Source organism: Elephas maximus, chromosome 11 (assembly GCF_024166365.1).
Source record: "Elephas maximus indicus isolate mEleMax1 chromosome 11, mEleMax1 primary haplotype, whole genome shotgun sequence".
NCBI classification, from domain to species: Eukaryota; Metazoa; Chordata; class Mammalia; order Proboscidea; family Elephantidae; genus Elephas; species Elephas maximus.
In genome coordinates, this window is record NC_064829.1 from 38,952,215 (window position 1) to 38,967,918 (window position 15,704).

At 38.8% G+C, this 15,704-nt stretch overlaps 1 protein-coding gene across 1 annotated transcript in view; it reads left to right on the forward strand.

Moving 5' to 3' along the window:
- DSG2 (desmoglein 2) overlaps positions 1-13,827 on the forward strand; it is a 57,363-nt gene extending 43,536 nt beyond the window's left edge. Inside the window, exons 9-15 of the mRNA XM_049900310.1 lie at positions 168-433; positions 1,860-2,002; positions 2,447-2,674; positions 5,050-5,277; positions 7,269-7,390; positions 8,555-8,890; positions 10,514-13,827. Of these exons, the coding sequence (XP_049756267.1) occupies positions 168-433; positions 1,860-2,002; positions 2,447-2,674; positions 5,050-5,277; positions 7,269-7,390; positions 8,555-8,890; positions 10,514-11,536 (2,346 nt within the window). The 3' untranslated portion in view covers positions 11,537-13,827. The remainder of the gene's footprint in view (positions 1-167; positions 434-1,859; positions 2,003-2,446; positions 2,675-5,049; positions 5,278-7,268; positions 7,391-8,554; positions 8,891-10,513) is intronic.
- The last annotated feature ends 1,877 nt before the right edge of the window (positions 13,828-15,704 follow it).

The window sequence follows — 15,704 nt, forward strand, 5'->3', positions numbered from 1 at the left end:
GCCTGGTATCACTGCAAGTGTTGGAATAATGAGTGCTGCTGTATTTCTCACGTGTCAATTTTATATTTAACAGTAAAGCCAAATGTGTGTGTGTCTGTGTGTGTGTGTTCTTTGGTGTTCTAGTTGTTTCTTTTTTGAAAGAGTTCCCTTTGTGTTTGCCTTTCTAGGAAGTAGATTATGAAGAAATGAAGACTCTTGACTTCAGTGTTATTGTCACTAATAAAGCAGCTTTTCACAAATCGGTTATGAATAAATACAAGCCTACACCCGTTCCCGTCAAAGTCACAGTGAAAAACGTGCAGGAAGGCATTTATTTTAAAAGCAGCACCATCTCTGCTCAAGTCAGCGAGGGCATGGATCAATCAAGCAAAGGCAGGATAATTGGAAAATTTCAAGCTTTTGATGAAGACACTGGACAATTAGCCCATGTAAAGTAAGAGATGGCTATGAATATTTTTTAATTAAACACCTGTTTTCAAAAATCATAATGAAATTTGAACATTTCATTCCTCCATACCCCAGCATGGTAATTCCCCAAAGGCCTGTAGGCTCATCTGTCCTGTAGTTGTACCTGTAACCGAGAGGCAAGAAGAATTTTTACCAGGCTCCCCTTCACTCGACCACCTGTGTTTTAGGATGAGGCTGGCTTGCTGACCTCAGAAACAATTCTGGTGAAAGAAGGCTAAAAAGCAACAAAGGACAAGTTCAGAAAGAAACTGGCTAACATCTGTCTTACTTACTGAAAGAGAATAGGAAGTCAAGAAAGTGGCTAATAAAATCTACCCCAAATACCACTGTATACACATCTGGCTAGGACAAATAGTTGCATCAGATGCCTTAATACAGGGAAACCAGTTTTAATTTGCACTTAAATTTCGAGACTCTTCATTTAAACCATGCTTTTATTTTAGGAACCTATGAACCTTTTATAGTGTTTGTCTGAATTATAGTGATCTCTCAACTTTTTTATTTAAAATGAGGACCTATCATTTACTGGTAGAAATATTAAAAGTTAAAAAAAAAAATCAGTTTGAATGTATCATTGTTATTTTCTCTTAAATAGCACTGTAAATAAATATTGTTATAAATTAGCCACTCATTCCTGTGTGCCTAAACACACAGGTCATAGAAGATAATTTGTCGATTTGGTTGATTGAGCCAAGTTCTCCATATGTTTCGTTTGTATTTGGTTGTATTTTAGACTCGATGGTGTTTAATTGCACCCACTTCTAAAACCATAGTCTGAACATTCTTGCCCTTCCATAGCTGTCTCTTCCCACCCTGATTCTCCTCGCTTTGAAGGAAGAAAGCCAAAAGTCACTTTAGCAGCATTATTTTCACTTTTAGCCAATCCTACATGAAAGAAACCAGCTGCTTCTAATAATCAACAATATTCCAGAATTTTAAAATGCTCCCTTTGAAGCCAATCACTGGTTTTTAAAATATTGCCAACATCCCCAATAAACAATAGAACGTAAGACAACTTCCCCTCACCAGTTCTTGTCTTGTAATTCAGCTATTCTCCAAAGGTCTCTAAATTGATGGGACACTAGATGAAAAGCTATCGGACAGACTGCAGAGTAGCTTACAAACTCCTGGGTTAGGAGGTTAAAGGCCGCCCTTGCCTAAATGACTGGCATGTTACAGAACTAAGGACAATGCCCCAGTGCGCGTGAAGTGCCATAAAGAGGAGGGGCTTTTAGGATGTCTTCAAGAAATTAAAACGTTCAAAATTAATGCCTACAACAAGAATGAAAAGAGGCAGAAATTAAGCCTCAAAGAGCTGTAGATCCTAAATATGTTTGCGATTCCTAGTATATCCAGAATTCGGAATTAATTTTCTCCTTGTTTTGTAACAGATATATAAAATATGAAGATATAGATGATTGGATCTCTATAGATTCTGTCACATCTGAAATCAAACTTGTAAAAATTCCTGATTTTGAATCCAGATATGTCCAAAATGGCACATACACTGCGAAGATTTTGGCTATAACAGAAGGTAAGTTGTCAAATAGATGTTTTTTCTTGGTTATAGCTATTTAGATTTTCTTTTCTGGCATCTGAGATCTTTCTTTGGCTCTTGTCTGAAACCAAATCTCTCCAATGGGTAAACTTTCACACTTCTCTTTATCTAGTCGATTAGAAGGCATTACTTGGTCTGACTAGGAAAACATACCTAGTATAGGAAGCATGCTAATTTGCTAGTACCTTCTCCGTACCAGTGGAAACCCTGGTGGCATGGTTAAGAGCTGTGGCTGCTAACCAAAAGATTAGTTCAAATCCACCAGGTGCTCCTTGGAAACTGTACTCTGTGCTCTAGGGTCCCTATGAGTTGGAATCAACTTGATGGCAGTGGGTTTGGTTTTTTGGGGTTCTCCTTATCAAATTCAAACTATGTCTGTTGTCAGCAATATGGCCAGAGCGTACTTTTTTTTTTTTCCAGACTATCCTAGAAAAACCATCACTGGCACCATTCGTGTCGTGGTTGAAGACATCAATGATAATTGTCCTAGACTGGTGAACCCAGTGCAGAGTGTCTGTGATGAGACACCCTATGTGAACGTTACTGCTGAAGACCTGGACGGACACCAAAATAGTGAGCCTTTCAGTTTCTCTGTCATTGATGAACCACCTGGAATGGCAGAAAAATGGAAAATAGTACAACGAAAAGGTAAGCAGAATCATTGGACTACGTTAAAATCTAAATGTTAATCATGATAGATATCTAAAATATAACATAGGTTGTATTTCTTGTCATAAATTGTATTTCCAGTAAAACCACTATAGCACCTGGACTCCGTATGGTTTTTAAAAGTTTATAACATTAAGTATTGACCCTACAGGTGAGGTACCTTTTATCTGCCTGTAATAAATACCCCATTTGTAGTAACAGAAGAGGAAGAGAAGAGAAATAATCTAATGTCTTGACGGTAGATGAGTATCCCCCAAACAGCCCTTGAAGTAGTTGTTTTGGCTCTTAAATTGAGGAGTAACTTGCCTTTCTTGGTGGATACCTTCTGGAAATCCTGAAGTATGGTACTAGTAATTTCATTTATTGAGAACTCACTGTCCTACCCCTTCATGTACATTATCTCATTTAATGTTTACCCAAAACATTACTCCCTGATGACAGTTGAGGAAACCATGGCTTCACTAAAGTAGCTTGTTCAAAGTCATAAAGCTAGTAAGTGGTGGAGACAGAATTTTAAAATGCTGTCTGGTCCCCCATGCCAAGCCGCCTCCTGCTGATGTGAGCTTTTGGGTTTCCTTCAGAGTGGTTTTCATGTGCAGAAAAGTTTATTCAGAAAATTACTTTTGTTCTAAACAATTAGTGTTTATTTCAGTAAAGTTTCAGATTTAAAGCCTGAGTCTTGCTTACATTACAGGTGTATTATTTTAAGTCTAGCAAATTTTTACAGCATTTTAAGAGGCTTTGAATAATATTTGGTCCAGTTTACAAATTAAACGCCTTTAACATTTCAAACTGTGTTTATAAATTTTCCTTCCTTTTTATGTATTTTAACTATCTGAATGAATAAGTAAGGCCATCTTACGATCCTTGTACTCTAAATGCCAATAAATTAAACATATAAATTTGTGGAAACTGAAATTCTCTTTAATGTTCCAATACTGCACAAACTATTGATATTTCCACCTAAAACCTCAAGTCTAAATCAGTTACACAATTACACATTTTTAAATTGAAGTTACAAAGCTGTCTCACAAATAGGGCTGATTTTCTTAAAAATATTACAAGTATAGAAAAAAAAATACAAATAGGCTCCTTCCAACACAGAAATACTAAAACTATGTTTAAATAGTCCTTATACTTACCTCTGAGTCTTCTTAGGGTTTATGTACTGACTCAGAAAAAACAGTTATGCCCTCAGTTAACTTAAGTTTCCTCCCCACCAAGGATGACAGTAACCATCGTGACCGATTGAGATTACTTAAGATCGGATTTTCAGCTGGCAGGAGCTCTGGGGTAGCAGACATCCAGAGGAAGCTTCTTACCACACTCTTTCCTGGGAATTAAATCACAGGCCTCAAAACATGAAGGATAGTTGGTATCTGTGCTCCCAGTATCTAATTCTGTACTCACAGAAGTCAGGGACTCCTACCTAGGCTGCAGTCTTGAATGGAGTTTACCTTTCTTTTGGCTAAGTGTGCATTGAACTGTAACGGTTTTTTAACTTACTGGTATTACAAGTTCAATAATTGTATTTATTTTATCTAACAAATGTGATGTTTAGAATATGCTGGACACTTTGCTAATATTAAACAAACAAAACTAAAAAAGGTTTCCATTGTGTCTTCTCCTACTCATAGCAGCCCACACCCTAAAAGTTTGATCCTACTGCTGTCAGTATTTTACATATTAGGAAACCAAGAGGTTAACTAACTTTCCCAAAGTCAAAGCTAGTAAGGGCTGGAGTCAGGATTTGAACCCAAGCCATCCGGCTCTGGAGACTACTCTCTACCTTTACTCTATGCTGCCTCTTTGGATAAATTAGTTGATTCTTTTATCTAAAGATAGAAATGTTAGAACTCGGTGAGTTCTTGACTTCTTTTTACTGTATTCCTCGTGCATAGAACAGCTCCTGGCATTTGGTAGACAGCACAGGTTTGTTAAAATTAATCCTTATGCAACTGAGATGGCCAAATGTGATTCTTTGCTATTAAACTGCATATTTGGGGTTTATAGACTAATTTAACAAACACACAGTGTGATTCCAATAGACACATTAAGGAAGAATAAAACTTCGAAGTGGAGCTGAATATGACTAGCAATTAAACAATGTTTCTGAAATTTAATTTCACCCCTTCCTTGGTAAAAACCAAAAAACCTGTTGCCATCAAGTCAATTCCAACTCATAGCAACCCTATAGGGCAGAATAGAACTACCCCATAGGGTTTCCAAGGAGTGGCTGGTAGATTTGAACTGCCAACCTTTTGGTTAGGAGCTGAGCTCTTAGCCACTGTGCCGCTAAGGCTCTTTGCTTGGTATTCACTCATTTTTATTTCCTGTTGTCTTCCACCTTATAGGTACCAGTGTGCTGCTGCAACAAAGGGAACAAAAGCTTGGGCAAAGTGAAATCAAATTCTTGATTAAAGATACAAAAGGCTTCAGTTGCCCTGAAAAGCAGACCCTTCAGCTCACTGTCTGTAAGTGTCTGGATGGCAGTGGCTGTGTGGGAGGCCTGCATGACTCCTACATTGGCCTGGGACCCGCAGCAGTTGCAATAATGATTTTGGCCCTTCTGCTCTTGCTACGTAAGTATTTTAAAAAAATAAAGTCATTTTCTGTTTCTTTTAGTAGTTTAAGTTCACCACTGGCGATTTGCTACTATACTAGTCATTGATTTCTTCACACTCTAACCAAACACTCGAACGGTTTTGAGAGCAGGGAAACAATAATTGATAAATTCACCAAAACCTTATCTTAGGACTCTTCAGAATTTTGTTTTATGAAATTGTATCTTTTCCCGATTTAAATAACTAAAGTTATACATGCTCTTCAGTTACCTTTTGGCGTAAATCTTGTCGGTGTCCCTATTTTGATAAACAATATGAGGACAAGGGTTGTGTCTGTTCTTCACTGCTGTATTCCCAGTGCCTAGAACAGTGTCTTGCACGTAGTAGGCTCTGAGCAAAGACTTGTTGGATGGATTTGGATTCTGGAGACAAGATTCTTTTACAAACTCATCTTCTTCTAGGCCAGTCATTGCTTTGCACACTCAACTTGGCGTAGCTCAGCCTCCCCATACCCTCTGCTTGGCATGCCTCTTCACCAACGCCAACAGTAGCCAGACCCTCTGAGCGCGTCTATGCTTCCCAACATGGACAAGATATTCCTAGCCACCCTGCCTTCCCTGTATGCCCTCCTAAGACCTCATATTTCCCTTCTTGAAAGAACAAGGAACTGTAACCTGGGTTGTGTGGAGTATCACTCCACTTGACAACTGAACATGGGCAGAGGACAGCTGCTGAGGCAGCCTAGGCTATTTCAGTGACAGAGATGGAGCCTTGTAAAGCCAGTAGAATGCGTAGCACTTGACAGTTTACAATGTATTTTGATACCGTTATCTCTATCTTATGGATAAGGAAACAGACACATAATGGTAAATGACTTGTCTTAGTTTATCAAGTTAGTAGGTACTGGAGCCTCTGGTAGATCTCCTACTCACAGATTCTTTGAACTGCCTTTGCATCTCAGATTCCCCAGGGCCTAATGTAGACTTGGCACATAGCAGACACTTGGTAAATATTTGTTGAAATGCATTACCCTGGATGATTTCCACCTTTTTATTACAGCAGCTGTAGTTAATATGCTGTCAACTGTTTTACATTAAAAGGAATCTAGAGGGGAGCAATTCATCATTGGAAGCTGCTAAACGGGAGTGGCAGTAAGAGCTAATTTAGGGTGGACTGCTTTAGGTGTGGCTAAATTTATTTTTTTGAGGGGGAGTGAAAAATATACATAGCAAAACATACAACAATTCAACAATTTCCACATGTACAATTCAGTTGCATTGACTACATTCTTCAAGTTGTGCAAGGTGTGGCTAATTGTTTACTGCACCAATCAAGGGAAGCATTGGCTTTTCCTTCCTCCTGGGGTGTTGTGAAATTGAAGGAGGGAGCTCTGAAATGTTGAATTCGAAATAAGATGTTATATATGCTCAAAGGTTTTTTTAATATAGACTCATTTCAGAAAATAGTCGTTAGGTAATTCAGAGATTAATTGGGACCTAAGAGAGGCCTGCCTTGCGCTTAATTCCACTCTAGAGTGAAGTATGGAAAAGTTCCAGGGTTCTAGAATGTTTGGATATGCTGAAACTTCTCTATCCGTAGGAGCTTTTAATCTTTCCATACCTATGTCCTTTGACAGTGATTCTTCTCATATTAAAAACTAAAAGCTTTCATAAAACAAAAAAAAAATGTATAAAGCCTTTAGGTTAGTTTTGATGTCTTGGATGCCGTCTAATCCAGTCTTGGTGTTCCACTCAGTAATGATGAACAGCTTCTTTTTGATGAACTAGACCCTTTGAACCTGTAAGACTCTCTCATCCTGCCTCCAAACTTTAGTATATCTCATCCAAAATAAGCCTAGGGAGGTCGGACCATGATGAAGAAAGGAAAAATACAGCCGTAAATAAGAGTAAACTCCTGGAAGTGATATGCAAACTCCAAAATTATGCAGTATAAATTTAGAAATACGTTGGGACTTACTTTCTCTGAACTCAGTTTTGTTTTCTACCCAGTTGTACCACTCTTACTGCTGGTGTGCCATTGTGGAGAGGGAACCAAAGGCTTTGCCCCCATACCTGGTACTATAGAGATGCTGCACCCTTGGAATAATGAAGGGGCACCACCTGAAGACAAGGTCAGCTTCTCAGATATCAGTGTGACATGTCTTCTGTCGGGATTTTAAGGGGACCATGGGAAATATTCCTAACATTTTAGGTCATGAGACAGTGAAGTGATCGTTATGGATTTTATTCACATGCCTTTGTTAAACAAAGGGTTCAACTGACATATTTTTTTGCTGTTGCTAGGGTAGAGTTAAGATGTTTTTACTCTACTGTGACACGTCGTGTGTTACAGAGAATGTAGAGCAAGGATCAGGGAGTGACACATTCACTAGAGTGTGGAAGAATTTAGGATAAGGATTTTTGTCCCAGTAATAAATGGACAGTCTCGTACAGCTCTTTTTCCATTCCCTCCATATGTAGGATCGGCAGCAGTAAGCCCCGCAACCACCATGGCATTGTAAAATGTTGCAAAATCCTCTTCTTCCTACCTACTTGCCATCTCCCGTTGTCTCTCTATTGGCATCTGCACCCTGGGTCTCTCATTGCCATTTGCCATGAGCCCCATTTTCAGTAGAATGTGGATTTGTCATCAAGTGTCAGAGAACTCAAAGTAACAGTGGCTTAAACATAAACTTGGGCAGTCCAGGACCATCATGATGATTCCTCCACAACATGGCCCCATGCTCCTCCTTTCCTGTTGTTCCTTCATACCCTCCTCATGCTCCAGCCACTATCCCCACATTCCAGCCAGCAGATAGGAGAAAAGTGAAGGAGAACAGCACTTTAAGAATACTTCGCAGATACCGAATCTACTTATATCACATTGACCACAACTTAGACCTGTGCGTATACCTAGTACCAATGGAAACTTGGAAATAATAGTCTTTATTTTGGGCAACTATGTGTCAGCTAAAAAAAAAAAAAGTACTGTAACTATAAAAAAGAAATCAAACTCTGGAGAAGAATTGACATGTCATTGGTCCCAATAGAGTAAATGAGCTGAGACCATTATTTGAATGTTTGTTTTCTTGAGTTATAATTAGCTACGGAACAAGATGGCAGAATGGAAATCTTCAGATGAATGAAATAGAAGTTAGTCAACTTAAAATGTATTTCTTGATTTGACCCTATAGAAATAGCCTCTTCCCTTCTTATGCCCACTTAGCTCATATCCTCTTACCAATCGTACCCCTCCGTCCTTCTGACTCACTTCTCAAATGTATCTGCTCTCACAGATAGTGCCATCGCTTGTGGTAGCAGATCACGGGGCATGTCCAGGAGTGGGAAGTGGAACAGGGGCTACATTAACCAAGGACATCACCGTGAAAGGGAGTAGCTCTGCTTCCATTTCCAGAGGGCTACATGAGATGTCTGAGGTGGATGCAAGATGGGAAGAACACAGAAGCCTTCTTTCTGGTGGGGCTACCCGGGTCACAAGGCCGCCAGGAGCCATCCTAGGCACCGAGACCATAAGGACTACAAGAGCTACAGAGGTTACCAGAGACACAGCTGGAGCTCAAGCTGCTGCCACTGCAGTGAACGAAGAGTTCTTAAGGAATTACTTCACTGAAGTAAGGATTATTTTTTATGTGTGAGGAGAAAACATTTATGTGTGAATGTGGTATTATTAGGATAATCATTGCCTTGGATCTAAATGGCACTTCTTTTTAAGAGAAGGTAATGAGGTAAGTCATGATTGAGAATCGACTCGATGGCAACTTGGTTTTTTTTCTTTTGTTTTTGTTTTTTTTTCAGTGAGGTAAAAGAGATTTGACCCATTGAATCAGTGTTAGCTAAATTAAGTGGTGACAACAAATAACCCCAAAACCTTAGTTCTCATAAACGTTTATTTCTTCCTTGTGTTCATGTTTTTGCCAGTCAATTCATCTCCACCCTGCTCCTTGTTGTCTTCATTCCAAAAACAGATTGTATCTTGGAAGCTGCCATCTTGAGCCCTAAGGAAAAGTGCAATGGTAGAAGCAGGCAGTGGCTCTTAAAGCTGCTGCCCTTTTATACTCCCAGTTTATTGGCCAAGGCAAGTCACATGATCACCCTGATGTCAATAGCTCAGGAAGTATAATCCTTCTGCAGGAAGAGCCTTGATCAGGATGGGCCCAGTAGAGAAAGGCAGAGAATATATGACCTCAGAACCATAATCTAGTACGTACACTTGAGTTTTCTCTCCTGAATGAGAGCATTTGGCTTCACTATTAAGATGATTCACAGAAAATTACGAGAAAAGTTGCAAGAAAGATGATCAGACACAGTGAGGACACTGATGCCTGGAATTGGAAATTAGAAGCAGGACTGGAGTGCCTTTCTTGAGAACAGGACCCCCATGTCCCAGGGTGGGGGTATTTAGGCATCTGAAGGAGACTTGAGAGGGGTGAAGAGGTGGGTTTCCATTGAGGACGCTGATTTATTTCTCTCCTCTGTCCTGCAAATTATTTTGTACCCTCTTTCTTCCTCCATCCACTCTCCTTCTTTCTGCCCATCCCAAGGATTAGTTTGACAGGAACATGGTCAGTGTCAAGAAAAGCCACTTCTAGTCCCTTTTCTGCCTCACTGCCAAGCTTGATTCTGGTGTCCTGTTTGTTTTATGTTGAAATGTTTTTCTTCTTCACAATTAACCCAGCTCGAGGCCATCTTGGTTATGTGTATATGGCTCGGAAAGCATTTCAAACTTAGCCTAAAATTTGCAAAAAATAATAGCAGTTTTGAACTCGTTTGTATCCTTTACCCAGAATAACCAATTACTAACATGCTGCTACATTTGTTACTTGCTTTCCTATTCTCGCTCTCTCACACACATTCTCTCACATCACTACTGTAAATGAATTGAGAAGTTTGACATTGACACAGTCCATATTTGAATTTAGCAAATTATCCCAGTAATGTCTTTTTACAGCTTTTTTTTTTTTTTTTCTTGTCCAGGATCCTGCATTCCATTTAGTTGTCATGATGCTTTAGTCTTCTTTAATCTCCAACAGTCCCCTCTGTCTTTCTTGATAATATATATATATTTTTTTAAGAATTCAGGCCAGTCATGTTGTAGGCTGTCCCTCAATTTGTGTTTTTCTGGTGTTTCTTCACGATTAGATTCAGCATGTGCGTTTAGGGCAGAAATAAGGCATTTTGTTTTTAAATGAACTTGTATCCCTAATTATGTGTCTCTGTTTCTTTGTGCCTTTTAGAAAGCTGCCTCTTTCACTGAAGACAGTGACAGTCACACAGCCAAAGATTGCCTTCTGGTTTATTCTCAGGAAGAAACTGAGTCTCTCCATGGTTCCATTGGCTGTTGCAGTTTTATTGAAGGAGAGCCAGATGACCGCTTCTTAGATGATTTGGGATTTAAATTCAAGACACTAGCTGAAGTTTGCACAGGTCAAAAAATAGATATGGGTATGGAAATTGAGGAGAGGCAAAAACCTGTGACAGAAACAAGTAAGAGCACGGCTTCACATTCACACCATGAGCAAACCATGGTTAATGCAGAAAATACCTACTCCTCTGGCAGTAGCTTTCAAGTGTCAGAACCTTTGCATGAAGCAAAAGCTGAGAAAGTAACTCAGGAACTAGTCGCTGAAAGGTCCATATCTTCTAGGCAGGGTCAAACGGTACCCACACCTCTTCCTGATCCATTGGTTCCTAGTAATATTGTAGTGACAGAAACGTCCTATGCCACAGGCTCCACCATCCAACCAAGCACTGCGATCCTAGGTTCTAGACAGCCACAGGGCCTTATCGTGACAGAGAGGGTGTATGCGCCAGCATCTACTTTGGTAGATCAGCATTTTGGCAATGAAAGTGATGTCTTGGTCACTGAACGAGTAATACAGCCTAATGAGGGTGTATTGAATCCTCTCGAAGTCCCTCAGCATCTACCAAATGCACATTATGTCATGGTGAGGGAACGAGAGAGGGTCCTGGCCCCCAGCTCGAGTGTGCAGCCACCTCTGGCCATGCCTGATATAGCAGTGGGGCAGAATGTGACAGTGACCGAAAGAGTGCTTACACCTGCTTCCACTCTGCAATCCAGTAACCAAGTTCCTGCTGAAACTTCTTCAATGGCTAGAAAAACCATGGTTTCTGGAGCTAGTGTCACTGGCCCGGTGCCAAATTTTGGTTTAGAGGCGCCTGCTCATTCTAACTCAACCATAACCACATCTTCCACCAGATTCACCAAGCAGAGCACCGTACAACATTCTTACTCCTAAACAGCGGTCAACCACAACCTGGCCCACAGTTTAATAAGCCACTCCTGGTTTCATGTTTTCAATGTTCCCGACTTTTCATGACCTTGACAGATACACAGAGACACATAAATATTGGGCTCAGAATTTTTCTCATCCAATACTAGGCAAAGGACCACACTCTCTGTTTCCAGGAGTGTATTTTAGACATGCCCCATGATTTACAGAGGACATAGTGGTGATGCTGCATAAGTGTCTTCTAATGAGTTATGGCCAAATACTATTCACCAGGAAAGTTAACAGATGGCTAATCTGGTTTCTAAGAATTTTTAACCAAATTAGCAGAGTATCCAGTCCATCATCCATCCTGTAGAACAACCCACGAAACTGATTGGGCCTCTTTGGACACAATGTCAACATTTAACATTGTTGTTCTGTACTGTGTACTGTACTACACCTAGTAAATTATCAACAACTCATTTATTCAAAGATACCTACATCAGCCTGGGCTATCTATTTTGTTGGTTGGTTTCCTTTAAAGCAGACCCCTCTTAATCTATGTGAGGTTGATTGGATTTTGGAGTGCTGACATGGTAAGAACACACATTGCGTGTTTCTGTGCATGCGTGCGTGTGTGTTGTGTGGCCTTAAAAATAGCATCGTACCTTTTCCTTGCCTTTCAACATATATAAAAATATTGAACACTTCAAATTCTGTTGCATAACATATTTTTACACAAATAACATGCGCATTCTGTGATTGTTTGCTAGCTGCTCCCTTCCCCCCATGAGGTATTTTTGTAATTTTTTTTTTACAAGAACATGTAAAAAAAGAAAAAAAATTGGCATAGCAGCACTTATAAAAATACCTCACAGAGGGAGAGAGTGACTGGCAAACAGACTCAGAAAGCACAGGTTATTTGTGTAAAAGTATGGAGATAGGGCAAAATTCATAAATACATAACAATTTTACTTTTTATAGTAACAATATACTATTTAAAAAACACTCAAGATACATTATCTTCTAAACAGCTAGAATTTAGTGCAGCTAAATTACTCAGTAGTCTATAATCATCACTGAAAGGAACCATGTCTCTTTGACTCATTGTTGTATATCCTCAGTGCCTTACACAGGTGCCAAGTAAATATTTGTAGAATTAAACTGAGTCTTAACAATTTATCTACAATTGCCATTATGAGTTTGAAATTATGATTTTATTCTGATGTCTCAAAGTCCTTGACTGGCTGGTCACAACTCGCTACCTGAGTACTGTTGCTGTGGTTGGTTGCCCAGTCAGCTCTGACTCAGTGGCCCCATATGTCAGAATAGAACTGCCACATAGGGTTCTCTTGGCAGTAATCTTAACGGAAGCAGATTGCCAAGTCTTTCTCCTGTGGAGCCAGTGGGTGAGTTCTAACTGCCAACCTTTAGGTTAGCAGCAGAGCGCTTAACCATTGCTCCACCAGGGCTCCACACTAAATATCTTATTGTTAAATATCGTACTGAGTACTAAATATCTTATTATTAAAGCCTCAAATAATTGACCTGGTTTTGCACAACGTCCTTGCCTTTCTTTTTTTTTTTTTTAAAGTTTTTTGGATTTTCTGGTTCCTCAATAGATTGTATTTTTATTGTTCCTGGTGGGAAAAATAATGCCTTTAAAGTTTCAAAATATACATGAATAGCAGTAATAATTTATATAAATATTTGCCAAAACAAGATAATTTTCATAATATTTTAAGACTGTATTTTCGTGACCTTCAAGATACTTTGCCAGGGAAATGAAGCTTGAAAATTTACTTTTGTAGCACACTTTAAAAATACTGTTGACTTGAATTGTGTTATGCAAAGGATTTATACAATGTGCTCCCACTATCAATGTATAGGTAAAAAACATATGTTTTTAGATACCCCAAGTCTGTGACCAAGATGGAGGTGACGGCTTCTTCCCTGATCTAATTTTTTTTTTAACTCTTTTTCTTAGTAGTTGCTGTTTTTAATTATAGATTTAGAAGTTATATTTTGCCAAGTACACAACAGGAGTATCAGTACTGTATGAAAATGTAAATACTCAGAACAAGCAAAATTTGGTCTTAAATTTCCTCGTTGGGCAGGCATGGAAAATCTAACTTGACTTTTGTATATAACGTGATCACATTTTCTAAATGGTTTTCTTTGTTTTTTAAAGGGTGATTTGCATTAGTGTTTACATTCGTTTTTGGAAGATTGTATGTGTGTCATCCTGGTGGTGTTGCTATTTGCCACAGAGTCAATTCCTACTCCTGGCGTAGCATCATAAAATTTTTAAATAAAAAGGCTATTTTAGATTGAACCTTTTTGCGTATCTTTTCATTGCTCTGTCATATTTTATAAACTAGGTTGTTGGAGGAGGAGAGAGTGCCCAGAAGGCAGATGTTATTGGATTTTGTTGCTTTAGCTAGATCTTACAGGCAGACCCAGTGAGCCTCTTTATAAGAGTATTATTTCACCCTTTCTAGTAAGGTTGCCATATAAAATACAAGGAAAACAAACAAAAAAAATTGCTGTTAACTTCGACTCATAGCAACCCCATGTGTGTCAGAGTAGAACTGTGCTCCATAGGGTGAATTTTCAGTGCCTGATATTTTGAAGGTAGATCAGTCACCAGGCTTTTCTTTTGAGGTGGCTCTGGGTGGACTTGCACCTCCAGCCTTTCAGCTAGCAGCCAGATGTGTAAACTGTTTGCACCACCCAGGGAATCCTGAAATACAAGAAGGCCCAGTTAAGTTTGAATTTCAGATAACAAAGAAATAGTTTTTCAGTACATATATGTTCCATAGTAAAAAATTTTTTGCTGTTTATCTTAAGGTCAAGTTTAAAACTGGGCATCCTACATCTTTATTTGCCAGATCTGGCAACCTTATTCATAAGGGGCTGACATTGACTCCCTGCTCAGGAAGGAACATCGGAGGAGCTGTTGGATTTAGCTGGAGAGAGCTTGCACATCTTACCCAAAGAGGTGAAATGCTACCAATGCTAAGAGGCTGTTTTAGAGACTTCTTGGCATAGCTTACAAGGAAAAGAATCAAAGTTGCCAATATTAGAATGTCACATTAGTAAAGATTTCACAACGTTGACACATCAAGGCATCCCAGAGCGGGAAGACTTATATTTCTATGACCCTTGGGCTCTAACCAACTTTTGGTTGATTTCATGAACCTCTGCAATATTCCCATCACTATTACATCAAGACATACACAATAAGACCTGGCTTATTAAGCATAACAAAAAAATATATATATTTTTTTTTAGAAATGAGACGGTTTTAGATAACATTCAGCATGGAGTCTTACTTCTTTAACATAGCAAAATTTCTTGGTTTCACTATTTTAGTGTAGTTGAAATCTATATATCATTACTAATTTTTGAGGGGGGGGGATCTTTTTTCTATGAATGCTGAGAGAACAAAAAAAAAACCAAACCTGTTGTCATTGACTTGATTCTGACTCATAGTGACCCTATAGGGATGTTAAAATCTCCAACTAGTTGTGGCTTTTTCTATTTCTCTCTTTAATTCTTTCTCTTTTTGCTTTCCATATTTTGAAACTTTGTTATGAGGCAGATCACATTTAGGGTTTTTGTGTTCCTGATGAACTGACCTTTTTATCATTATGGAAGGTCTTGCTTGATCTCTAGTTATATTCTTTATCTTGAAATCTACTTTGGCCTTAGTATAGCCATATCGGCTTTCTGATGCTTAGAAGTTGCATGGAATATCTTCTTTGATTCTTTTACTCTCAGCCTTTTAACTCTGTGTTTTTATATTTCTAGTTGTGTTTCTTGTAAAAAGCATATACTTGGGTCTTGTGGTCTTATCCATTTTGACAATTTCTGGCTCTCAGTGGAAGACTTTATTCTCTTTACAGTGATTATTCCCGTGAGTTTAAGCCTACCATCTTGGTATTGTTTTTTCTCTGTCCCATCTGTTTTTTCATTTCTCTGCTCCTCCTTTGCATCCTTCTTTTGTGTATTACATGTTTTAGGATTTTATTGTAGCTCTTCTGTTGACCTTTTAAGCATTCCCCTTTGTCTCTTTTTAATTGGTTGCTCTTGGTAGGGAAAATATAATTAAAAATACAATCTCCCGCCAACTGAAAATTTCTCCACAAAGGTAGAAGAAAATAATCTTATTATTAAATCAGCATTAAACCAG